The sequence below is a fragment of the Python bivittatus genome, unplaced genomic scaffold (assembly GCF_059951505.1).
Source record: "Python bivittatus isolate LINGU-HERP-01145 unplaced genomic scaffold, Pbiv_v1 ctg000070_np1212, whole genome shotgun sequence".
Classification (NCBI taxonomy): domain Eukaryota; kingdom Metazoa; phylum Chordata; class Lepidosauria; order Squamata; family Pythonidae; genus Python; species Python bivittatus.
The window spans coordinates 40,728,042-40,739,573 of record NW_028277034.1 but is presented as its reverse complement, the minus strand read 5'-3'; the positions used below and the strand labels follow the sequence as shown (position 1 = coordinate 40,739,573).

Below are 11,532 nucleotides of genomic sequence, written 5' to 3'. Positions count from 1 at the left end.
CTGCTGAAGTGAGAATATGAGTCCTCTACCAGCGGCCTGGGAGTTTGAGGGTTCTGCGTAATATCTTAGCTGTTCCTAGCACTGCACTCTTCTGGACAGAGAGCTCTGATTTTGTTCCTGGGATATGTTTGAGCCACTCTCTCAGCTTAGGAGCCACAGCCCCGAGTGCTCCTTCCACCACTGGGACCATGTTGGCCTTTACCTTCCACACCCTCTCTAGTTCTTCCTTCAGGCCCTGATACTTCTCCAGCTTCTCATACTGCTTCTTCCTAATGCTGCTGTCACTGGGCACCACTACATCTATCACCACTGCTACCTTCTGCTTCTTGTCTACTACCACGATGTCTGGTTGATCAGCCAGTACCTGCCTGTCTGTCTGGATCTGGAAGTACCACAGGATCTTTGCCCTGTTATTCTCCATGACCTTCTGTGGAATCTCCCGTGTGTGTGTGTGTGTGTGTGTGTGTGTGTAATTGTGCTAAGAATTATACAGTTTGCTCCTTGATTATGGATATCTGCAGTGTAGATGTGTGTCTGGAAGAAAGCTGAATATCCAAACCTTGGTTGCCTTATCTCTATTGATATTTTCCATAACTCAACCAAGAATCACTGAAGGAAAGGAGTAGCAAGTATTTCATTGATTCTTTGCAGGAATCAGCTTAATAAGAGCCTCAAAGTTTATGGTGAAGCAGTGGCCTCTGACACCATCTACAACTAACAACTGGATTTGTGGATTCTAGATTATTGCTCTTCACTTTCAATTGTAGAGACCACCAGCAATGAAAAAAAAAATTCCATAGAGCGCTTTTAATTCCCATATTGGGCAGGCTAAGTGAAATGTGTCAGGACAACAAATAATTATTCTAATAAACTGAATACAAACCAACACAAACTATTCAGTGCCAAACCTACATAAAGTGTTCTGTAGACTTCAGTACTGTCACATTTGAAGAAACTGAGTGTAGAACAACTATATACGATTATTCATGATTATTAGGGCAAGCTAGCTTCCTGCAAACCCTTTAGCTTGGAAGGCAAGTCAATCACAGCAAGTAAAACAACCTTCTTCAAGCTGGCACTCCTTAGAAACGTTGGGAGTAAAACTCCCAAAATTTCCAGCCTTTGGTCATTGCTGGGTCGGTTCGCTGGCAGTTGTGGCAGCAATACATCTAGAAGACACCAGGTTGCAGGCAGCTAGAGTAAGGCTTCTGAATGTCATACAGGAACTATGGCAAATTTTATTAATCTAAAAAGATTTAGAAGATGACCTTGAAGAACAAAGCAACAATAACTCCAAAGCCTTTCATAAGTATCACTTTCCAAATAGACTTGACCTGTCTCTTTTATCTGATGCTACCAATGCAGGTATGAGCAACACTTTGGAAGCATCATCCCTACCTCTTTGACCTATTTAGTCCTAGAGACCTGTTTGTTCCTTGAAAATGTGTGAGTAATTTCCCCTAATTTGAATTAAGAACACTGTGAATCTAGGGAACTCAGCTTAAAAAAATATCAAAGAATACCAAAGAGCAAGGGCTACATTTAGTGCAACTGCTAGCAATAAATGGCAATCAGGATGGCGACTGGGCTTGCCAAATCTTTGCTAACTGAGGAATGTTTCAAGTATCAAGGAGCTGCACTGCTTCTCATTTTACACAGCACCAGATAGCTTTACAAAGACTTTGCCGGCTTCAAGGCCATAGACAGGTCTTGTGCAAATACCACTCCAATTTCTAAGGGTTTTAAGCTCAGCTTTTTTAACTAGCACACTTTTCAGCATTCTTCAACAACGGTCCCAATCAAGGAATATAATTTTTTCTTAATTAGACGAAAGCCAGGTCTCAGGATCAGAGTCTGTTTACAGCTGGAAGTAAAGCAAACTCTGGGGAATAAACTCCTGAAGCTGGGCCAGGAACCATTGTCTTGCTTGAACACCAGTGTCAGTTCAAAAGTGGGAATGACACTGGGGTCACAAACAATCTTATCCAGCTTTTTACATACATTTCCAGTTTCCAAGCTGACATGAATAATGCAGCCCCGCAAACCACAAGGCTCCATAGAAGAGAGACGCAAGACATCTTGAGCTATCCTCCGAGTCAGTTTGTCAGGGACTAAGACCCTTGAGCAATGCAGTCTAGTCTGTTTTGATTTAGAGAGGCAGTTCTCCAGCATTCTAATTAGATTCTGACATGTTCGTTCCTCAAACACCATCTCATTAAAGTTGGGCTCAGGCGCTACGAAATCCCAGTAGTCAAAGTCTACAAAGGAAGAGGGAAAATGAGAAGAGATTCTCAAAATGATCCAGAAGCTAGCCCCCCGCCACTTCTAGCATCCAATGACTGTATTTAATTTCACTGCATGTATCACACCCACAAACATACAATCACCCACAGCTGTGGGTCATCGGGCGAAAGCCAGAATGCCACTAGATAGGACAGACAGCTTGCCAGATGGAACAGAAAATGTAGGAAAATACTCACACAGCACAATAGACTCATAAAAAGTAGGAGATCCAACTATGTTTTTCTAAAGATTACAATTTTGGCAGGCTGTCAAGAACAGAGCCAAGTTGTTCCATGCTGCATGCCAAAAAAGAATCAACTTGTTTACTTTGCTAAATTAAGAGAGTCCTGGACATAGACGCATCCCACAATTGAAATTGATGGAGAAAATGAAGCAGTTTTCATACATCTTTCACACCCAGGAGAAACATCAGCGAGCTCATTACTTAATGGTTAATTCCAAGCAAACATCTTTAGGTCTTGCTACAAATCTTCCATGCATGTAAGAATCCTTCAGTTTTGCTGAAAATAGTAATACCATTCAATTTACTTACACATATTTTTGTTAACATGATGCTATACAAATTATCTCTATTGCTGCCAATTTTTTTTTAAAAAGGCTATATTCCCATAGAAAGCAAAAAGTTGTCATTATTTATAAAGGAATTATATTTAAACATCTAGGTTCTAGCCCTGCAGCTGGCTTCTATGCCAGCGAGGCAACAAATCTACAATCATTGTACAGTTTCTGATTGAAGACTAAAATGAAAAATTCTGCACTAATATGCTTTTGAAATGCCAAGGCTTAGAATTGAAGGAGCTATTCCTTCTTTCAGCAAAACCTGAAAAAGATTTATATTTGCAGCCTATGCAAGTTTGGGCTGTTTATTCTGCATTATTACCAAACTATTTATCACGTTGACAAACTATGCTGATACTTCTAAGATGGGTAGAAAGTATGAAAGTTATACTTCAACTTCTTAATGCATGAACCAAGCACAAATTCTAATATTAGGCTGTTTATTTAAATTTACTCTATCCAAAAACTATATGAAATTTTGCAGATAATTTTAAGCCAAGGTCTGCTGTGTGCTTTTATTTTTCTGCCTACAAAAGATAAATAACAACAAATAGAGAAAATATTCAAAATGGTCTCCACTAAATGTAGTCTTAGGCTACACCTCATGTTTTCACATGATAATACTATATATAACAATCCTGGGTCAAGAGCACCCTTGGTGCTTGAATGACATCCAGGGGTAGGACTTCCCAAAGTAGTGAGTGAGTTCAGGATGAAAAGTTATTTTTTAAAATTATAAATGTATTTAATAATGCATTATGTTTTATTAAAATGCATTATTTGGCAACAGTGTTTCACAGTCTTCAGAGGCTAAATGTGGCCTCAGGGTATCAGATGGGGCAAGTCTAGTTTAACCGAACCTGGATTGCTTCCTGTTCACACGTGGCCACAATCGCAGTCCCCCTAACTTACTTACCAGAGAAGGATGCCTGCTGAAATCGCTGCTGACTCAGTTCAGAATATTTATTGTTTAAGCTGTTGGTTGCAACCATTCTGAAGAAGTACATTCACCATCAACAGCTCCGTGGTGCACCTTACAATTCTGACTATGAGGAAGCAAATCCAATTGACTGAGAGATTGTTAGAAGATAAGGCAGGTGAACACTACGATGTGGCATCAGGAAAATAATGGCCATGCCCAGAGGTCTAAGCCACCAATCCCGTACACTTCCCCGCAGTTTTATTTCTTGGCAAGGATATGGACATGTCCAATTTAAAAAGGGATTTCAACACTCCAATCTAGCCAAAAGCTCTGGAAATACCTGGTAGTCTCCCCTCCAAGGAAAAACCAGAGCAAATTCTGATTTTTCAAGATCGACCAAGGTCAGCTAGTGGCGGACACCTGCTAAGCCCTAGACATCCACCAGGAGTAAATTCCACCGGCTTCAATAAGGGCTACTCCTTGGTAAATGAATTACACCCCATGAGTCATTTGCAATCCTGTGTCAAGGGAAATACAGTTTTAAGTCCATTACAAACACACTTTAAAGTTTAATTAAAACAAAACACCTCCTAAAACGTCTTTAAGTACAAAAATAACTTAAAAGGAAATGGAAAATTGTTATTCTAGTTAGCATTCGTTTATTAATTCAACTTCCAGCACAGTTCTTACCTGCGGAAAGTAAAGTACACAAACTTTGTTAGAACAGAGACTGCAGTGTCATCAGAAAGCACATATTAAACAGAAGGGAAAGAAAGAGAGACCACGGACACGAACATCTAGCCACCAACCATCGCCCCGTCCTTTTTATATGCCAGCTTAGACCTCTGCCGCCTGCCCGGTCTCCCTCCGCCACCGCGATGCCCCGCCTCCTCGCCAAGGTCCTGGGGGCTGCCCCGATGTGGCAGCCAAGCTCTCTTCTCATTGGCCGCTGCTCTTTTGAGGCGGGCGGCTGCCTGCGGGGCGAAGGGTTTGAATGTGAAAGAAGAGAAGCCCGGGAGGCGGAGGGGGCAGCGGGCGACGGGGTTGGATTGTGGGAATGTCAGAGGAACCAAGGTTGGAGAAAGAGGCATTCAAGTCACCTGACTCGCTTCTGCGGGAGCGTTTTGCCCGCTGCTCTGAGAGCTGCTTCTCTGCTCTTTTTCCGCTGGCGCGTCCTTGGACTGGCTGGGGAAGTTCTGCCGGGCGGCCGCGAGGCTCCTGAGTCCCCCGTGCCCAGTTCCCGGCGGTGCCAGACGGGGAGAGGGGCGAGTCCTCCAGCCCCCGCCCCGAAGGGGGGGGAGACGATGCTTGTTTCTTGCAGAATGATTTCGTAAGACGAATAGGGGAGTTAACCGCAGTTCTGTGTCAGGGCAGCTCGAGCATAAAGAATAACAGCGCTTGTAACGCCAAAGCGTTGCTAGCTCGCCGTCTCTTAATGCGGCTGCCCCAGAGCCGCGTTTTCAAGGTGCGCCATTTGGAAAGCTTTGGATTTGGCTTTGGAACTGGAAGAAAAGCTGAGGAGGGGCGTTTTGAACACGGCCAGTCGCAGGGATGCCCCGCCTGGCGCATCCTGCATCCCATTCATCTGACAACCTGGAACCCAGCATGATAGAAGTGATCAGATCACTTCTTTCCGAGAAGGCGTTTCAGCGTTTGCAGCCTGATTTACTCTGTAATTAGAAGCGAAGTGGCAGCAAAGTAAAGCTTCAGTCTCGTATGTGCTTACAGCGGTGTAAATCCTACTGGCAGCATGCTCAAAATGAGGCCGAGAGTGAAAGCAGAAAACTGATCCAGTGGGTTCTCCCAGATCTGAAATTGCTGTGCTGTGTGAGCAGAAAGTCTGCACGTGCTGCTGTGTCAAATGTACTGGGGGACTTGTGTTTTATTGCAGCTGGACTGCTTTGAGAACGGCTGCTTGAGAAACGCTGTGTAAGAGGAACATCTCCTCTTAGCTTTGTCTGGTTTATTATTTTACAAGCTGACTTATTTATTTTCTTTAATCAACTTGTACCACTGCTTGTCTCACAACGGTGGCTTTGGTTGGCTAATACAGGATTAAAAACTCAGATACAGCTATTTACAATAATAAATACGCATCATGGCAAATGATAGTCATCTGCAAATGGCACATCGATCTCATGGGTCCAATTAACCTCCCAGGTCCCATGTCTGGGAAAACAGCCATGTTTTGAAAGCTTTACAAAATTCTAAAGGGCAGGTGCTGCAACAGAAGAAGCACCTTCCTTGTCAGCCCTTCGAGGTGGACCAGACTAGGAAACCAAAATTATGGATGTTAATACTACTTACTGTATTACAGAATCTTGCAACTATGAAAGTGCCTCCCCCCTCCCTCCCTTTATCTTCTAGAGAACTAAGGAAGGTCAAGTCTGCGATGCTTTCTCAAATTACATTTCTGCCTCAGACTCAAATTTCTTTCATCTGACTATTGTCTTGGTTGCGGCTCTTACTCCTGTTCCTCAAGGTGATTCTTATACATCAGGTTTCACCAAATGACATTCTTGGGTAAATGGGATGCAGAACATGTCCCTTCTGTTGGTCCTAAAGGGACAGGTAGAAACAATCAGGGAAAGGCAGTCCTACAATAGTCTGGCCCCATGCCATGAAGGGCTTCATAGGTGACAACCACCATCTTGAATTGCACTTGGAAGCACACTGACAATTAGTGCAATCTGCAGAGCAAAGGTATAACATGGTTGTACCAAGGTGTACTTTGATGTTCTTCAAGAGCAGAACATGGCCCATGCAGAGCACATTTCAATAATCTACTTGGGAGCTGACCAAGGCATGAGTAGCCTTGAACAGTGCCTCTGGTTGCAGGAGAAGATGCAGTTAGTACACAAGATGAACATGTGCAAAAGTTCTGGCTGCCACCAGCTCTTGTTCCTTTCTTCCCCCACCACTAGTGTTAAATCTCATGTCCAAAAAGTTTTTCCTACTGTGGATGTAATTGCTAGGTGTGTTATCCTTCTTGTGGTTATGGCATGGGTATATAAATTTGCAGAGGCAACTGTCAACCATTGATTGATATCCCTAACCCATTTGGGGAGGCTGAACCAAAGTGTAAGCGCCCAGGCCAGTAATCTCTGAACTATTGCCACTGAATTTGTCACTGATGGATGCAGTCCAAACCATTTCCATGGGGCTTACAAATACCCAAAGCCCCAATATCTCCCCAAACTTCCATGTGTTGGTTTACGATACTGGTGTTTTGGTTGTGTAAGATGACTGCCTGTATCTGCTCCCTCTCCCAGGTAAATCATTTGTAAAGTGATCTACAGCAGATGATGGATGAGACTAGTAGCTGCCATGTTGGATAGGACCCCAAGCAGCTTTGTGGTTTCAGTTAAAAAAAAATTATTTTAAAAATCTGTGCAAACTGACTGAAATTGAAGATCAGTTAGCAACCTCCCCCACATGTGCTTGCAGGATTGAAAGGAAAATGTCAATAAAGATGAGTGTTGAAAATTCCCATTTTTGTGAAGCCACTCGAGTGTCGCATTTCTGTGGTGGCCAAATCTCTGTGGAGGCCAAATTAATCTTCTCATCTGGGTTTGGATGAGACAATGTACCCAGGTTAGGTAACTTGGCCAAAAATTAACCTGGGGAATTTTTATTGTATCTGGTAACCCAAATATGATAGGATTTTGGGTTCACATGACAAGCTGGGGCTGACATTAAGCTGGTTAAATAAGTCATGTGAATGTGACCATGAAGTTGTGGAACTGAATTAACATAAAAAGAGCAGATGACAGATAATGGGAAAGAACTCTTGAGAACCTGGCAGATTGCTGCCAATCAAAGCTGATGATAATGGCTTTTTTCAGAGCAGAAGTGCCAAGAGAAGTCATGGCATTTTCTCACTCTAGCAAAGTGAATGAAGTGGTAATGAGGCTTTCAGATGTTACAGTGGAAGGGCAATATTCCACCCCAATCTCTGACAAAGCAGTTTGAAGCTGACTGTCCTTACTTCTGCCAGTCTTGAAATGCAGAGGGCATCAAGAGAACACCATGTTTGATTCAACAGTTCTTACCTTCTTCCATTCTAGAAGGAAAAGGAATACAAGGAACATAATCCAATTAGTTTCCTGCTCCCTGAGCTACCAACCCTTATGGAGTAAGAAAAATCTCACACTACACCTTACAAAGAGAGAATGAAGTACTAGTGTCATTCTCTGTCTTCTTTAGAACATATTTCTGCATACATTTGTCTAGTGGTTTGCAAAGAAAATCTGAAAAGTTGCTATAAGGAAAACTTTGTAAGGGAGGACCCTTAATTATAAGAAAAGTAAACAAATTTTCTAAAGGCTTCCCAGCTGTCTTGCCCCTTTTCCTCTGCTATATTTAAAAGCCCTTGAGAGTTGTGAAGATGAAATGTGGACAGTTTTGGAAATGAACACTTTTTCCAATAGTGCTGGCCATGGTTGCAGTTTGCTATGACAAGGGTATTGGGGGAAAGAGAGATGTTCTAACCAGTGTTTGTAAGAGGAGAAGCCGAGCACTGAACCTTGGAAGCAGGGGCTAAAGCAATGGCTGGCTTAAGGCCAGGACCCAGGACAAGGCAAGACTTCCACCCATGAGAAAATGGACTGTCCACAAAATTCACAACCATAGCGCTTCCAAGTGAGCCAGATCCAGAAATAGATCAACTCACTTCCAAACACAGTCAACAACACGGTATCAGTTACATTTGAAGGTGATCTTGAAAGTGATCTTGAATACTGCTGCAGAAGTGCCCAAATTCAGAAAAGTCATCAACAGAGATTGGGTACTTTTCTTATTCCCCTTTTCTTTGATTGAGTTCCTATTTCAGGCTAGCAGTTTAAATCCTAAATCTTTGCAAGATAGTTTGCATTTTCTGTGCAAAAGCGAAATATTTTAAACCCTTAAATTTAGGTGAATAAAATTAAATTCTTATGTTCACATAAAATGTTATGCCTAAATAAAACATCCTATGGTTTAAGCTAATGCCTTGGTTCACACAACATGTTAAGGCAATAGCTAAAGTCCTACAGCATACTGAATCATAGATCATCCAGTCCATTTCAGCCTAGTCACAGGTGCTCTGGCCAATAGGTCAGCCAGTTTTTTTTTAAAGCTGAACCTAGGGAAGACCTAGTCCCAGTGCTTATCGGCACACTGGGTGCCATTCCAGAAAACCTTGGATGGCACTTAGAAAATCTGCACACGGACAAAATTTCCATCTGTCAATTACAAAAGACCACACTGTGTGGATCTGCACATATATATGGCAATACATTACGACATCCTAGGTTCTTGGGAAGAACTCAGCGCGAATGAAGGCCAACACCAGTTAAAGAACTGGCAGCTGTGATTTCACATTGTTGTGTAAATAATAATAATAATAATAATAATAATAATAATAATAATAATAATAATAATGGATTGCAGGGAGCAGAACTCAAAACATCTGTCCCCCACCTGGGGGATTGCCTAGTAATTCTCATAATCAAATCCATTTCTCATAACAAGCTGAAATGAGGTGCTATTATGATGGGTTTTTTTTAATAGCAAGTACCAAAAGAAGGCTTATTGTTTGGGATCCTTTTTCTCCCTTCAGAAAAATCCTTCAGTGGTTCATAAATTAAAGTTTTCCCCAGGCTCCTGACTGGAACAACTCCAAGACAATGGAAATGATGTTGTGGCTTCTTAGCCTGATGGATTAGTATTTACTGTTAATTTACCTGTCAACTAGTTTTGCATAAGGCTGAAACAGTGACAATCTGTGCCACTGGCCTTGCAATCCATGCTATTGCCTTCATTATGTTCAGTTGGATTGGCATAGGGTTCCTCCCATGGGAGAAATGCGTCTCTAGTGAAAACTCAAATACATCTGTGTTGATAATGCTCAGATTAAATTCCTAAGAATGAACATCCTTCCTCAAAGGATTTTTTAAAATTATTAATTATGGGATTAAAAAAAATACCGTTGCAATCATGCAGTTCTTGACAGTGTGCTTGTTTTGCTGCAGGACTCAGCCAGACCTAAGGGTTGGGGGGAATATAGTAAACAGATCAGAGACACCTGGTTAACATAGCAGAGACACCTGGTTAACATAGAAACAAAAGAACAAATGATCCTTTATTAAATGACCAAAAAAAAAAAGTTTTAAAAATAGGTTTGCTTAATTATACCAATTATCTGTATCCTGCCAATACTAGCCTATCCCAGTCCTAAAATTATTCCTAACCCTGTCTTCCTGAGAGGGGAGATCTCCTCAGACATGACCTCCCACCTGCACCTCCCAAGTCCTTTTCTCCTGGTCCCATTACCCAATCATCACAACCTCAAGCCTAAATTAGTCATTTTATATACGTCATGTCCTCTTAAAGCTTAAAAAACAAACTTCAAATCTTTCATTGTACAGGTTTTGCTGCTGCCCTGGGTCCGCTCAATTATATTTTTTTGTATCTTCCCAACTCTGTAATATCCTTTTTTAAAAAACAATGCAGAAAATAGAAAAATACACACTGGTTGCATCGTATTTGTATAAATATATCATGATATTGGCTGCTTTACTTCAGATTCCTTTTCAACAGGGAATGTGCTATTTTCACAGCACAAGGGACGACATCACCATTTTTGTTGGTGCAAGTTATGTGCCACAGCGACTCTTTTCTGAGACACAAACTGACCCGCACCTATTGTTTCAGGTTTTAAGCACCTTCTTACAAATTCATTAGATGAAATATTAACTCAATGTGGTTTTGATTTATAGTTTTTAATATTGCCATTTTGTAGAAAAAAGAAAATACTGGAGGTTTTGTCTCAGGTGGCATGATTTGCTTTGGATCCTGACGTTAGGCCTGAAAACATGTTCAGATTTTTTTTTTTTCATTTTGGTCTCATTGCAGTGTCAAATTGAAAGACACTCAGTGAATTCTTTTCTGTTGCCAGTCTAGTTAGAAAACATACCTTTGATCACAACCTCAGCTGCATTTTGGTTCTGAACTGAGGAATGGTTTCCATAGTGATTCTATTCTGCAAAATATATTTACCGAAGTCAGCACGATCCTGTGACGTGTGTTCCTACGGAAAGTAATCTGGAGCATGTGACTACTTTCACACTTAGCATAGCAATTGCAAGAAGAAGCTGATTTATATATTACGGGGCAGCTACAGTACCTTGGAAGGAGAAGACACTGACATGATTCTACTGGCAAATCTCAACAGTTTCCAGTAAAAGCATGTTCACCTGACATTGGAGGGTACGTTGTTTTCCTTATGGGTTGCAACGCTAAATGATACAGCAAATCAAGGGCAACAAGTTTGTGGGTCATTATCTACGTTGATTAGTGTCCTAGCCATTTCAAAAGTGATCGGCTGTCTGATGCTTTCTTTTTCTAAAAATAACATAATTTAAATAACATAAATTAAAATAACATAATTTGAAAGTCAAAAACCCAGTGGTTCAATCAGGGTTGGAGCTACCACACATGCACTGGGGGAAGAGTGAGTCTTCCTCCCTCCATCTAGTGTAGAATTGCAGAAATCCAGGTGGGCCAGAGATGGCAGCAAAGCTACAGATGTTTGTATTTCTCTTTACTACCATCAAGTGGTCACCCAGAATTTTGCAGCCAAAGGATGCAGGTTGGCCAAAAGTCAGCCAGTGAGTTTCAATGTCTGAGGGTAGATTTGAACCTTGTTTATCCTGGTGCTGGTCCAACACCTTAACCACTACACTACACTGGGTAGCTATCCTCAGTCT

The 11,532-nt window shown here is 41.7% G+C and overlaps 1 protein-coding gene across 4 annotated transcripts; it reads right to left on the bottom strand.

Annotated features, from left to right (window-relative positions):
• Window positions 1-1,218: 1,218 nt before the first annotated feature.
• On the bottom strand, window positions 1,219-5,048 carry DDIT4L (DNA damage inducible transcript 4 like). Of its 4 annotated transcripts, none has more exons than XM_025171061.2 (3): window positions 4,475-5,048; window positions 3,779-4,302; window positions 1,219-2,258 (listed from the first exon to the last, which is right to left on the bottom strand). In XM_025171061.2, the coding sequence occupies exons 2-3, from the start codon at window positions 3,867-3,869 to the stop codon at window positions 1,774-1,776; spliced, it is 576 nt and encodes a 191-aa protein (XP_025026829.1). In that variant the 5' UTR covers window positions 3,870-4,302; window positions 4,475-5,048; the 3' UTR covers window positions 1,219-1,773. The 4 variants fall into 4 exon arrangements, with proteins under 4 accessions (XP_025026829.1, XP_007435065.1, XP_087989151.1 ...); XM_007435003.4 differs by having other exon boundaries at window positions 3,779-3,908; XM_088133025.1 differs by having other exon boundaries at window positions 3,779-4,758; window positions 4,885-5,046.
• Between the last annotated feature and the right edge of the window lie 6,484 nt (window positions 5,049-11,532).